This window comes from Manihot esculenta, chromosome 16 (genome assembly GCF_001659605.2).
Source record: "Manihot esculenta cultivar AM560-2 chromosome 16, M.esculenta_v8, whole genome shotgun sequence".
NCBI classification, from domain to species: domain Eukaryota; kingdom Viridiplantae; phylum Streptophyta; class Magnoliopsida; order Malpighiales; family Euphorbiaceae; genus Manihot; species Manihot esculenta.
Genome location: NC_035176.2, coordinates 26,775,047 through 26,790,166, shown reverse-complemented (window position 1 = coordinate 26,790,166; position 15,120 = coordinate 26,775,047). Strand labels below are relative to the sequence as shown.

The following is a 15,120-nucleotide window of genomic DNA, read 5'->3' as shown; positions in this document are numbered from 1 at the left end:
TCCCCCTTCTGAAACTCTACTTGCCTTCTGCGGATGTCTGCATAACTCTTCTGTCTGCTTGCAGCAGTCTTGATTCTTTCTCTGATTAAGGGTACCACCCTGCTGGTGATCTCTACTAACTCAGGCCCTGCCAAGGCCTTTTCTCCAACTTCCTCCCAGCAAACAGGTGACCTGCACTTCCTCCCATATAAAGCTTCATATGGAGCCATCCCGATGCTAGCATGATGGCTGTTATTGTAGGCAAACTCCACCAAAGGTAGATGTTGCCTCCAAGAACCGCCAAAGTCCAGCACACACATTCTAAGCATATCCTCGATAGTCTGGATGGTCCTCTCCGACTGTCCGTCCGTCTGTGGATGGAAAGCAGTGCTAAAATCTAATCTGGTACCCATGGCGTTCTGCAGACTCCGCCAAAACTTGGAGGTGAACTGGGGCCCTCTATCTGACACTATAGAAACAGGAACCCCATGCAGTCTGACTATCTCATCAACGTACACCTGCGCCAACTTGTCCACAGAATAGCCACTCCTGACAGGGATGAAGTGAGCAGATTTGGTGAGTCTGTCCACAATCACCCATATGGAGTCCAATCTGTTGGACGTCGCCGGTAACCCTACTACGAAGTCCATAGTTATATTCTCCCATTTCCACTCTGGAATAGGTAGCGGGTTAAGCATTCCAGCCGGCTTCTGATGTTCCAGCTCCACCCTCTGACATACTTCGCAGGCTGACACAAACTGTGCCACTTCTCTCTTCATAGCTGGCCACCAGTATACTCTTTTCAGATCCTGATACATTTTGGTGGCTCCAGGGTGAACGCTGTACCTTGCATTATGAGCCTCTCTCATAATGTCTCCCTTAAGCCCTATGTCATCTGGTACACATAATCTGTTCCCATAGCGGAGGATCCCCTTACTGTCAAATCTGAACTCACTATCTTTGCCTGACTGAACAATCCTGGCAATCTTCACTAACTCTGGGTCCTCATGCTGTTTCTGAGCCACCTGCTCCAGAAACACGGGTGTCACTTTCATCTGAGCAACCAAGGCACCTGTACCAGACAACTCCAACTGTAGACCTTCCTCAATGAGCTTGTAAAACTCCTTCACCACTGGTCTCTTCTCTGCCGTGATGTGGGATAGACTACCTAGTGACTTCCGGCTTAGGGCGTCTGCCACGACATTCGCCTTACCCGGATGATACTGAATCTTGCAATCATAGTCACTCAGCAACTCTACCCATCTCCTCTGTCTCAAATTTAAGTCTCTTTGACTCAGGATGTATTGCAGGCTCTTATGATCTGTAAAGATCTCACATTTTACCCCATAGAGGTAATGCCTCCACATCTTGAGTGCAAAGATTACTGCTGCCATCTCAAGGTCATGTGTGGGGTAATTCAACTCATGCTTCTTTAACTGCCTAGAAGCATAAGCAATCACCCTCTCATTCTGCATAAGCACACAACCCAGTCCCACACGGGACGCATCACAAAAGACTGTAAAGTCCTCTCCACTAGATGGCAGAGCTAAAACTGGTGCTGAAGTCAACCTCTTCTTGAGCTCTTCAAAACTCTCCTCGCACTGGTCGGTCCACAGAAACTTCTGATTCTTCCTGGTTAGTCTGGTCAGAGGAGCTGCTATCTTCGAGAAGTCCTGAACGAACCTCCTGTAGTAACCTGCCAAACCCAAGAAACTCCTGATCTCTGTTACTGAAGTGGGTCTAGGCCAGTTAGCCACAGCTTCTACCTTCTTGGGGTCTACCTCTATCCCATTCTCTGACACTACATGCCCCAAGAATGAAATGCTCCTCAGTCAAAACTCGCACTTGGAGAACTTGGCATACAAGCCATGTTCCCTCAAGGTCTGTAGAACCAACCTCAAATGATGGGCATGCTCCTCTGCATTCCTGGAATACACCAAGATATCATCTATGAAGACAATAACGAAGTGATCCAGGTACTGGCTAAACACTCTGTTCATGAGGTCCATGAATGCTGCAGGGGCGTTAGTTAACCCGAACGGCATCACAAGGAACTCAAAATGCCCATATCTGGTCCTGAAAGCTGTCTTTGGCACGTCCTCTTCCCTGATTCTCAACTGATGGTACCCGGACCTCAGATCTATTTTAGAGAAACAACCCGCTCCTGCTAGCTGGTCGAATAGATCGTCGATCCTTGGCAATGGGTACTTGTTCTTAGTAGTGGCTTTGTTCAACTGCCTGTAGTCGATACAAAGTCTAAGGGATCCATCCTTCTTTCTCACAAACAAAACCGGAGCACCCCAGGGTGAGGTACTCGGTCGGATGAAGCCCTTGTCTACCAGCTCCTGCAACTGCTCCTTCAACTCTTTCAATTCTGCTGGCGCCATCCTGTAGGGAGGGATAGAGATCGGTCGGGTTCCAAGCATCAGTTCTATCTCGAACTCTATCTCCCTAGCAGGTGGTAAACCTGGCAGCTCGTCTGGGAACACATCTAAGAACTCTCTAACCACTGGCACCGAGGCGGGCTCTCTGACTTGACTGCTAAGCTCTCTCACATGAGCCAAATACCCCTGACATCCCCTCCTGAGCAACCTACGAGCCTGAAGAGCTGATATCAGACCTCTAGGTGTACCCCTCCTGTCTCCTCTGAAGACAACCTCAGACCCATCCTGACCTCTGAACCTGACTACCTTGTCCCTGCAGTCCAAGGTAGCACCATGGGTAGATAACCAGTCCATCCCTAGAATGACGTCAAAATCTGTCAAATCTAGAACCACTAGGTCGGCGGACAAGCATCTTCCCTCAACAAACACAGGACTACACTGGCAGACTGACTCTGCCACAGATGGATCACACTTGGGTCCACTGACCCAGAGAGGACACTCTAACTCAGAGATCATCAAACCTAACCTCCCCACGGCTCTCGGAGCAATAAAAGAATGAGATGCACCAGGGTCCATCAAGGCATACACATCTGAACAACCAATAATTAAGTTACCTGCCACCACGGTGTTAGATGCATCTGCCTCCTGCTGAGTCATTGTGAAGATCCGTGCTGGAGCTGATGGACCTTCACCTCTGAAACCCGCTGAAGAAGAGGCTGCCCCTCTTCCTCTACCTCTGCCACTGGCCTGAGTCATGGCTGGAGCTGCTGGCTGTGCTACACTGCCTGAAGCTGTCTGCTGGGACTGAGCCATCGGGACTGCTCTTGGACAATCTCGAGCCATATGCCCCTCCTGACCACATCTGAAACAGGCGTTTGTCCCAAACCGACATACTCCCTTGTGTGGCTTACCACACCTCGCACAAACTGTACTATCCGCACCAGAGCTTGAGCCACTTCCAAATCCCAGACTAGACTTAACTTTGTTCCAGAACTTGTTCTTCTTACCCTTGGGCTTACCCCATCTCTTGCTGCCTGAAGCTGCTGCACTCAGGGTAGAGGGGTCTAATCTTCCCCCACCCGGAGTTTTAGAACCGGAAGACTGTGCCACTGACTGCTTAACTGTCCCCTGAACGATGGCACTGGCCTCCATTTTCCTGGCCATATCTACTATGGCATGGAAGCTCTCCCTGTCCACTGACTGAATCAAGGAGGAATACCTGGAATGGAGTTTCATGACATACCTCATTGACCTCTTCGAATCTGTATCCAGACTCTGCCCAGCAAAAGGCAACAGCTCCAAAAATCTGTCGGTGTACTCTTCTATGCTCATTTCCTCCGTCTGCCTCAACTGTTCAGACTCTATCATCTTCAGCTCCCTTGAACTATCGGGAAAAGCCCATCCTGCAAACTCGTTTGCAAACTCTTCCCAAGTCATGCTGTCCACTCTCGGGTTCACATAATTCTTGAACCACTCCCGTGCCTTCTTGCACTTAAGCGTGAACCCGGCCATCTGAATGGCTCTACTGTCATCAGCCCCAATCTCATCTGTGATTACTTTAACCCTTTCAAGATACACAAATGGGTCATCCCCTTTTTCATACTGAGGAGCACCCAATTTCATGTAGTCAGTCATCTTAATCTTGCTCCCACTGGCTGAGCTAGGTCTAGATGGCTGAACAACTGGGGCTGCTGGTTCTGTAGGTGGTGGGGATGGTGCAACATTTTCTGAGGTAGGGTTTGCTGGATTTGGATAGTAGGGTGGAGGTGGATACATTGGGTACTGTGAGTATGGTGGGTAGTATGGTGGGTATGGCATCTGTGTGGGATAAGGGGTGAAACTAGGGTAATCCGATGTACCTCCCATCGAATACCCGGGATGTTGTGAGAAATGTGGGTAGTGGGGTGGCTGAACAAATCCCGAGGCCTGAGTGCCTCCTTGGGACTCTCCCATACCTTCCTCTGACATGCTAACTCCCAAACTGCCATCCCTTCTCTGTTCTACATCCATATCATCCCCCATGCCCTCAGACATTCCTCCCTGAACTGTTCCTCTGACTGATCTGCTTCTACCCAGATCCAAAGACCTTCTAGGGTCTCTTGCTGCTCTTTCTCTGTTAGACCTACTAGACATTGCCCTAGGCAATGCTGGAGGACGGGCGCTCGTGCCCTCATCCTCGGGTGGTACTCCAGTCAATCTTGCTGATCGACGAGTTCCCCTCATCCTATTTTCTGAAAAACAGTGCACATCACAAGTAACATTAGCATCATATGGTTCATGTGGGCACACATGAACCCGCATCACACATCACATCTCATAGCATATCATTAATGCACATGCATATTATCATGGCATTTCACATCATCATGCAAGACAGGACTCCATATCCTATCCTAGTGGACATGATCTTTCCTATTGTGCTTGACCTTCTATAACATCTATGAGCCCGACACTCTAGGTCCGACCATATGAACCTAAGGCTCTGATACCACTCTGTAACAGCCCGGAAATCCGGACCGCTACCGGCGCTAGGATCCAGATCGGCGTAAGGCCGCCGGGACCCGTAGCAAGCCTGACATATATCCTGTAAACCTGTAAATCCCATACATGATCAACAAAACTCATAAACCTGTAGACATTCTCATATAACAACCAAGCTCAACCTGTACATAAACATAAACATATCATAAACCTCCACTGGAGCCCTCATCAAAATACTCCAATGGGGTATCTCATCATACATAAGCTTGGTTGAAACATAACCTCATATCTCATATCATAAAGACCATGTACATACAAGTGGGATTAACAATCTGTATTGGTCAAGCACAACTCTATCGTCAATATTCAAATTACATAACATAACTTAAAACCCTTTTTACATTACATCATAATACAATTGTCATGTCCACAATCTAACTATTACATAAACATATCTTCCATACTCTGGCTAACCTCCTGATCTACCCTGCGCCTGCACATCTGGGGTTAGGGGAGAGGGGTGAGCTAAAAAGCCCAGTGAGCAGAATAGAAAAACATATATTAAAATATTTCATGCTTTCATGAAATGCAACATATCACAAACATATCACATAAGGATGGTATTGTCACCTATAGTCCTCAACATAGTCCAATCGTGCCAGGGGCGTAGAATGGGCCTCACTGGTCTTTCTCTTACATACATAACATAACATAACATTCCAATATGCCAGGGGCATAGAATGGGCCTCACTGGTCTTTCTCTTAACATAGTCCAGGGGCGTAGAATGGGCCTCACTGGCAATCCGTACCGTATCATCAACATATCATACCATAAGAGGACTAGAGGATCATCCAATGACCAATCCGCATCCACATCAAATTATGCAATGCAACATATTCGTGAATACTAATGCAAACACCCTATAATATCACATGGCATATATGATGCATGAACATGCTCAAAAAGTCATATTTCATTTATTTAAAAACTTAAGGTTTATTCCACTCACCTCTTAGCTGAAGCTCAACAGACTCTGAAGCAGCTATCTCACTGCTGGGGTCCCTGATTTCTCGGGTCCGAACCTACACAGGTGGACTCAAATGAGGGACCGAACAAACATAAACATGACTCTAAAATACTCCCCAAAAACCCCCTAGAACATCATGAAAACATCACATAGAAATATGCATGAAATGGCTGAACAGGGCACTTTCGGCGGCACCTTCGGCGGCCGAAAGTCCTGGACAGATCCGAAAGTCAGGCACTTTCGGCGGCACCTTCGGCGGCCGAAAGTCCCAGACAGAGACGAAAGTCTCTTTTCGGGGGCAAGCTTCGGCAGCCGAATGCTGCCTCCACAAGGGGGTTCGGCGGCCGAAAGTTCCTTCGGCTGCCGAACCTGGTTTCTCCCAAATGGGCAAAAACTTGGTTCAAATGAACCTCTTGCCTCCCAAAACCTCAAATCATGCATATAGCTCAACTAGGACATGCATACAAGTTCCTAGGGGTCTCAAACAATCACATACCCCAACTACAACACTTCAAACACACACAATCAACACACATTGTTCAAAACATCAATATTAACCCATAACTCAACATATAACCTAACATGCATTTCTACCCAAAGAACTCATAAAATCTTACTTAAAACACATAAGGAGCTTAAGATCGGCTCTTACCTCTTGAAGATCGAGAGGGAGACGACCTAAACTTGGAGATCCACGAAAATGAGCTCCTGAGTTCCCAAAGCTCCAAAACTTGTTTCAAAAGTTCAAAACCTTCAATGCAAGCTTAAAACTCAAGAAAAATGGTGGGGATTTGAAGGAAGAACACTAGATTTGGAAGAGGGAGGTCGGAAGCTAGCTGTGGCCGAAAATGGGACAAAGCTCACCCATTTCGACCAAGTGACCCTTTTATAGGTGGCTGGCCAGGCCACGTTCGGGGGCCGAAAGTGCTTACGCATGCATGCCATGTTCGGCGGCCGAACTTGAGTTTCGGCGGCCGAACCTGGACTTCCCTCACTCATGCTTTCGGGGGCCTAACGTGCCTCCAGAACGCATGCATGTTCGGCGGCCAAACTTGACTTTCGGCGGCCGAACCTGGGTTTTCCTCCAAGGACTTTTCATGCAAAAACTCATTTAATTTCATACTTAAAACATTAAAATTCATGAAAACATTTTATAAAACATGCTTTTACCCTTCTAGAGGTCTCCGACATCCGAGATTCCACCGGACGGTAGGAATTCCGGTATCGAAGTCTAGCCGGGTATTACATTATTGATTGATAATCATGAGATAATTATGTATATGTTGATATAATTCAATAATCATAGATACTTGTTAGAGAACAAAGTATTGGATGGACCCGCATTGAGATCACTACATTGTTATTTTCATAAGTGAATCTCAAAATAGTTATATCTTAATCCTTTGACTTGAGATTGTCATAGTTTCCAACACAAGGACTGTTACGTTTTAACATAATCAAATATTGTCTTTAATCGGACAATCATAAAGGTTATGATTGAGCAAAATAGAAATCATGTAGTGGATATTGAACAATCAAGATAGAATTTGTCCCTCTCTTTGAGAGAGATATCTTCTGAGCCCCTCGATAAGTGAGACTGAGAAATACATGGCCGTGCTCAAATGAATTGACAGTGTAATCAATATCATTTTATTTTATCAGTCTACTTAGAGATCGAGAAATCATAAGTTTGAACATTATAAGTTTGAACATTATAAGTTTGAAATTGACCATGACTTATATTCAAACTAGATATCGTGTGACAAAGGGATTAATACATGTTCTATTTATTAGGCTTTATCGGACTATCGATCCTCATATTAATTGAGTAGTCATAATGTCTTGCTAGAGACCGCTTATGATTTATGGACCGTGTGGAACTGGGCCTATTGCCAATTAATGTGGGCCTATTGGATCACACACAAAAGAATATTGTTGATGTGCTATATTAATGAGCTAAAAGCGAATTAGTCTAATTAATAATAATAAAGATGTTATTATTATTAATATTAATTATTTATTATTATAAGATAATAATATTTAAAAGATCTACAGTCTATCTGTAACTGTTAAAGATAAGAGATTTTTCGGTTTTCCTTATCAAAATAAAATATCACATAAGATATTTGAGTATCTGCGAAATTGTGATAGTTAGTTATGAACACAACTCTTTTACGAGAAGAATTGAGGAAAAACAAAAAGACTGAAAAACGAATAAAACTTCTTCTGCGAATTGTGGGAGTAACGTTTTTGGAGAAATCGATTTTGAGTTGCAGATGGGAGAGCACATAGTTTATCAATCTTTGAGAGAGCTAGCACTCTAGAAGAATAAAAGACGTTCGTGTGGATACCACAGAGGGTGTTCGTTTCAAAAGCAACACCATCACTCCGGAATAGTATCTTCTCGTCGAGTTTAACAGGTTAGTCTCTTATCCTTCCTTTCGAAATAAATGAAGCACTTGGATCCTGTGAAAAAAATCAGAGATTTTTATTTTTCCGCTGCGTGTTTTGAGTTGCAGTAATCTCTGGATTTCCTAACAGTAATATATATATTATGGTTTAGAGTTGTGCTTTGCCCTATTTTTTCTTTTATGATCATTATTTATGATCTTATTATGTAAAATTTTTAAAGTTTAAATTATATTTGAACCAAATTGAGGCATGCAATGATAACCATATTGGAGTATTCAATGAGAGTTCTAGTATGAGTTTATATTTTCAGTTATATATGTATACACATGTCGAGTTTTGGATCATGAGATGAAATATTTTTATATGTTTTCAAGATCATGGTTGGGATTGTATCAGATATAACTGCTACGGGTTTCAACAATTTTAAATCGATCTAAATTCTAACGCTTATAGCAGTTCGGTTTCCGGATCATTACACTAGAAAAAGAAAAATAGAAAAAGAAAGAAAAAATGCTACAACAAAAGAAAAAAGAAATATATATATATATATATATATATATATATATAATACATTTAAATATAATTTAAACGACAATGTTAACTTCAAAGTATGAATTACTATTTTATTAATTAAATTTTAAAAATATTATAAAAAAATATTATCAATTGTTAATCATATATTTAATTATATAAACATTATATTATATTTCATAAATATAAATTTAGTGTCTCAAATTAAATTGGGATAAATTCAGTTGGATGCAATCCACGTCCTTTCAACGGTAAAGGCGAATATCTCCAAATAAATAGTTGGAGATACTCAAAGATCAAACCTCCTTCCTGCACTTTAAAAGTAAAAGAACGCTAACCAGACTATCCCTAATTAACCGCTTCTTGAAATAGTTAATTATTTATTTCTTTTTAAGTCTACACCCTTTCAAGCTTAGGATAAGATGTATCTTTCAAGCTTGGGATAAGATATATATAGATAGTCTTTGATCAATTATCTTGTTATTTTCATTTTGTGCTCAATTGAAAATCAATTTTTGGACCCTTTGTTAGGGTAGTGGATCCTACGACAAATACAATATCCAGCACTTAATTATTGGTGGATAAGATAACTTTTAATGCATAATATAGTTATTTATTTATTTAAGAGTTATTTGGGAAGGCAAAATGTTCAAATATGAGTGTTATTTCTGAGATGATTTGTGTAGTTTCACTTTTTTTATTTTTGGCCAAACTATTGAACTTTTCAGGTTGATAAAAATTAATGATGAATACAGGTGGTCTCCTGATATATAAGAAGAGCACTATATATTTGCTTTTTGATTAAGAAGATTCCAAGAATATGGTCATATTTGCTTGCCTATTTCAAGTCAGTCCGCCTGAAAAAGGAAAGGGCACAACTTTCATATATGCTCAAGCAATTGCTCAATTGGCTGAGCAAAAGGACATAGCTCAATTTATCAACAAATTTCTAAAACTGTAAAGTTTCGAATTCGAATTCTAAGTTTTAAAAATGGAGCTTAAACCTTGTTTTTGATGTCTAAATTAGCCTTTGCATATTGGATGTTGATGATGGAATTTAGAAAAGATGCCCTTTTATGCTTGCTACTATTTGAAACCCAAATGGGTCATTGAGGGTTGAGCTTTAGTGGACTGATTTTACAAAGTTAATGTTGCAGAGATCACACATATCACTTCTGAAGGGAAATAAATAATAAGAGAACAAAACTAAGGCATAAAGTAATTTCTTTTCATTTAATAATTAAGATTTTTTTTATGGGTGATCTTCAAATGCTCAAATTGGTGGTCCTGGCTGCTACTGCTACTGGAATAAATTACCACATGAGAAGCTCTCAAAGTATAAAAAGTTCAGTAATAGCAAGAGAAGAAAGAAAAAGAGTCACTAATTTGTAAGTAATGATTCCATTAGAAGTGATGTTTCCTTAAGATCTCACCATTAAACACAAATCCAAAAGAAAAAAAAAACTAAAAAATGGGAAAAAAAAAAAAAAAAAAAGCATAAAGAAGAAGGGTAATATTAGGGAAAAAACATGAGAAAGTTATATATTCAGCCCATGGAAGATGATGAAATTGAAAAGGTTAAAGCACAATCATAGATCACTTAGCAAACAAATACCAAACAACCTACCACTTCCTTCTCTCTTTTGCTTCACTAAAAAGTCATACCTAATTAGAGAAAAATGGTAATGTACAAGATGTACACAATAGCTGAGGTCCCCCACAAAGCCACACCAAGCCCTTTTTTTCTTCTCAAAAAAAAAAATTTTTTTTTTTCTTCCTCCTTCCCGACCGGCCTTCAGGCTGGTGTCATTTTGAAAAGATAAGGCTTCAGCTTCCCCCAACTAACTCTCAGCCTTTATATGCCTTTTTTTTTTTTTCTTTTTTGGTTTTTCTGTTCATTTCCTCTATTGGAGAAGCACTAACTTTGGTGCCAACATTGTGTAAATTAGCACCATAGAAGAAAAACCCTCCAATCTCCTATAATTCTCCAAAAGAAATCTTCTTTTTTTATGGATATATATAGAAGTGAAAAAGCAAAAATTTTTTAGGGTGATGATTGAGGCAGAAGTGATCTAGCGAAGGCCATAGAATGTTTAGCTTCTGCTTTCCAACATCTTTCAATATCTTCAGCTATTCTCTTGGCATCCATTGAAGCACCAAGAATTCCACGTTTTGTGAACCCCACTGCATATAGCCCACACTCACCTTTCCACCCATTTGGAAATGGCCTTCTTGGCAACCCATCTTTCTCCGAGAACATGTCTCCTTCCTGACAATTCAATTCAAGCCCATGTTATTCTTTTTTGTTTTTCAAAAATAAAAAGAAAGAAAGAAAGAAAAGCTTTTGAACTTGGTTGAAGAATCAAGAAAGTTTTAAAAAAATATGAAAAAGGTTACCTTTAGCCAAGATGGTACATTGCTTTTGTAACCTGTTGCTAAGATAATGGCATCGAAGTTCTCCATTTTCCCATTAACAAACTCTACACCATGTCGTTTCAGCCTCTTAACGCCTGGACACACCTACACCAGTAGTGTCCAATTCAGATATTTCACAATTTAGAGAAAAAAAGTAAAGGGAAAATCTGAAATCTTTCAAGTTTTGGTATATTGGAGCTACAAAGGTTAATGGGTTTATTTTTGTTTTTGAAAAAAAAAAAAAAGGAAAAGTAAAGGAAACAAAAAGGGAGAAGCTAAGAGACATTGCCTATGAAATCAAGAAAAGCAAATGGTACGATTGTTTGAAACAGTAAAAAAAGGGAGGGATCCATCAAGCACTTAGCTGCCACAGAGCAAAAGAGTGAAAAGTGATGTGATATTCATGATAATTAGTAAAGGAAAGTACCTTAACGTCTCCACTTTTGATCCTGGCCAGTGTCCCAACATCTAATACTGGGGTCTTCCCAGACAAGTTCTTCAGTTCAAGGGGTCCCAATTGCGGCCGCTCCAATCCCAATCTCGCCGTATCTCCGACCATCACCCTCGACACTACCAGCAAGAACCGATCCACAAGTCTCATGGGCAGCCACTTTAGCAACCACATCGACAGCCCGAAGGTTGATTTTCCAAGCATCTCTCTCGGTAGAATATGCACCTTCAGCACAGTTGAGAACATACAAAAATCAAAATTTGAAAACAACAACATGGGCTCGAGGTAAAATAAAGAAAAAAAAAAAATGCATGATTGTGATCATTTTTATACAAGATCCCTATATGATTCTGACCAATGTTGCGCATGCTTGGGAATCCCAAGAAAGTGAAAGTTGAAGCAAAATGTTTTTCTTTTTATTATATTAAAAAAAATACACATCCACTAAATTTTCTTTCTTTGCAAGAATTCCTGTTGGAACTTGAAGCCTGCTAGAAAATCTTTCAGCCATTATTTTGAAATTTACAAAAGTTCTGAAAGAAAAAGGAAAAAGAAATCTGGGTTTTGCCCATTTATGCTAAATTTTCAAAGAAACTTCAAAAATAACATCATGGGTATCTTTTGTTCAGTGAAAACCTGCCACTTTTTTTCCCCATCAGGATTCTACAATTGAATTGACAGAAGGCTTAAATAACCTTTCAAAGGGCTTGATTTTTTATGCTTTAAAGAGAGAGAGAGAGAGGAAAAAAAGCAAAAAAAAAAAAAAAAACAATAAGATTAAAGAAGAATTACTCACTGAATCTCTGACCACAAGTGAAGGCCTGGCACTATGATTGCATAGATCTAAACAAACCTCCATTCCTGAATTCCCACATCCAACAACCAAAACCCTTTTCCCTGTAAACTCTTCTCCACTTCTATACAAACTTGTATGCCTTATATCACCTCCAAATTCTCCCATTCCTTCAATATCTGGCACCACCGCCTCTGCATTCTCTCCGGTCGCCACTACCAACCACCGGCATACATACTCCGTCTCCTCCACCTTTGGCCCCACAGTCCTCACGCGCCAAAACCCAAGAACTTGATCAAATTCTGCGTGTGATACAGTCTCATTAAACCGTGGCCTAATATCAAACTTGTCTGCATATTTCTCCAAGTAGTCAATAAACTGTTGCTTAGTAGGGTAAGTTGGAAATTCAGTAGGGAATCCCATGAGAGGAAGCTCGCAAAATTGCTTTGGCAAGTGAAGCCGAAGGCGATCATAAGTCTTTAGCTGCCATAAAGATGCTATGCAGTTGGATCTCTCTATCACTGTACTAGGGACACCTCTTTCTTTTAAGCAAGCCGCCACCGCTAACCCCGACGGCCCTGCCCCGACGATCACCGGACCAGGGACGCATACACAGCGTGTTGAAGATTTATTCATTTTTTCAATGAATATAGGATCATGAGCTTGTTTACCTTCTATTTCTCTCAAGCAGTCCATGAACAAGAACAACACCAATTGCCAACTATTTCTACTACTACGTCTTCTACTACTGCTACCACCCTATATATATATGTACATATAAAATAACAAATTCAATTATATAAATTATATATAGAACTTGAGCTTGGAATTTGAAAGCTGGTTGGGTTCAAGGAAAAAAAAAAAAGAAAAGCAAAACTGAACAGAACCCCTTCAAAAAAAAAAAAAGGAAACGTGTTTAATTTTGTAGGAGAGAGGGTATAGTGGAGATCAGTAGCTAATTTGAAAGATTAGGCCCAGATTTAGTGGGTAAAAAAAAATTTTCTCGGAAAGATTAGGTCTCTCTCTGATTGAGAATTTTTCTTAAATATTGGAGAGGATTAAGAAGGGTCTTATCCACTAATCAGAATGAGTTTTTTTTTTCCCCTTGAATCTCTCCTGTTGTAATCAATGGTGGGTATTAAACCAGAAGATGAACAAGAAGAACCAAGAACTACAAGGCTAAAATCAGCATTCAGCAATGAATGCTTGTGTATGTGTGTGTCTCATAGAGAAAGAGAGAGAATGAGAGAGACTGTGATATGTCTATATATATTCTTTTTGTTGATAGAAGAACTTATATCAAGGGTCTAGGATAGTTAATGTCTAGTGGGGACATTTAACATAAAAAAAATATTATTGAATATAATTAAACTAATACTCAAAATAACAAAACCCTAAAATCAAACTTTAATGAAAAAAGTTAACATGCCCTTAATTGTAACTTAATGATTAAGTGTTTGTTTTTGTAATTTATTAAAAACCCTAATAGTCTATATCCCTTATTCCCTTTAAGTTAATCTTGATGACTTCATTTGTCAAAATGCAGAATTAGAGATGTCATTGGAGGGGAGAATAAAGATGGGGATTAATTAGTAAAAGAGAAGATCTCATTAAAGTACATCAAATCTTAGAATAATCATAATTAGAAACTAATCTAGAAAACTCACAAGAGAAGAGAAATTAAAGGTTTTGATTTTTAATTTTGGGTATGAAATACTTTTAAAATTTAAAAAAAATATATTTATTTTTTTAATAGTGTATGTTTGGAGCAAATCTGAATTAGTGGAATGGTACGAAGGAAAATAGGAAATTAATCTAGAACATTGGCAAGTGTGATTCCTATTGGAAAAGAAAAGGCATGGTTGGCTATGGGTTGGACCGGACCAACTTGGGCCTTGTGGAGTGTGAATTGTAGCTAAGATGTCTTCCACAAAGTAAAATTTATATTGGGGTGGCAGAGACATGAGAGGGATTTGTAATCATGGAAAAGTAGGGCATGAACAAGCTAAAAGTGAAAAAAAAAAAAAAAAAGGAAAAGGGTTTTTTTTTTCTTTTTTCAAGTGAAAATATGAGAGATTTCCATTCATGTGCATTTGATTTGGGTAATTATTATGTGCCCTAAAAATTAAATTGGACGTACACTTAGAATCTCTTATTAGATCCAAAAGTCAATCATGTGAAATTCAACTAATAAAACTTTGTGTTGACTTTCTTATGGAATTGATGCTTCAATAGAATTTTGATTTGATGGTCAAGGTGGTGTTCATAGTTAAATATACACATATAATTACTTATAATGTATTTATGTTAATACCCATTTCATTTATAATTATAAAGTAGAAAAAATATATATATAAAATTACGTCTATAATTTAATAATCGATATTTTTAATACCCGATTAACGATTTACTTTAACGATAATTTTTTATAATTTGATCGATAAATTTTTTAAAATTAATTTTTACTCTTTTAAATAAGGAAAATTCAATAGCATTGATATAATATCCATGGAAAACAATGAATTTTCAGTAAATAATATTAGATCCATTGTTTATTATTTTCTAAAAAAATAATTTTTGAGAGAGGTAATAAATTTAAGTGAGAAGGGAATAGGAGATGAAGAATTATGGAATGGATTGGATAGA

The 15,120-nt window shown here is 39.6% G+C and overlaps 1 protein-coding gene across 2 annotated transcripts; it reads right to left on the bottom strand.

Moving 5' to 3' along the window:
* Positions 1-10,334: 10,334 nt before the first annotated feature.
* On the bottom strand, positions 10,335-13,729 carry LOC110603477 (indole-3-pyruvate monooxygenase YUCCA6). 2 transcript variants are annotated; one of them, XM_021741215.2, is made up of 4 exons: positions 12,478-13,729; positions 11,658-11,906; positions 11,213-11,335; positions 10,335-11,084 (listed from the first exon to the last, which is right to left on the bottom strand). In XM_021741215.2, exons 1-4 carry the CDS (start codon positions 13,168-13,170, stop codon positions 10,860-10,862), a joined length of 1,290 nt encoding a protein of 429 aa, XP_021596907.1. In that variant the 5' UTR covers positions 13,171-13,729; the 3' UTR covers positions 10,335-10,859. The 2 variants fall into 2 exon arrangements, 1 of the variants encoding a protein (XP_021596907.1); XR_006348941.1 differs by having other exon boundaries at positions 10,943-11,084; positions 11,213-11,325.
* Positions 13,730-15,120: the final 1,391 nt, after the last annotated feature.

Bases quoted from the DNA above. Each gene is read 5' to 3' on its own strand.
- LOC110603477 (XM_021741215.2), bottom strand. From the start codon at position 13,170: ATGGACTGCTTGAGAGAAATAGAAGGTAAACAAGCTCATGATCCTATA. The intron at 11,336-11,657 runs GTACTTTCCTTT...CTACTGGTGTAG, and splicing joins TCAAAAGTGGAGACGTTAAG to GTGTGTCCAGGCGTTAAGAG. The intron at 11,085-11,212 runs GTAACCTTTTTC...TTGAATTGTCAG, and splicing joins ATGTACCATCTTGGCTAAAG to GAAGGAGACATGTTCTCGGA.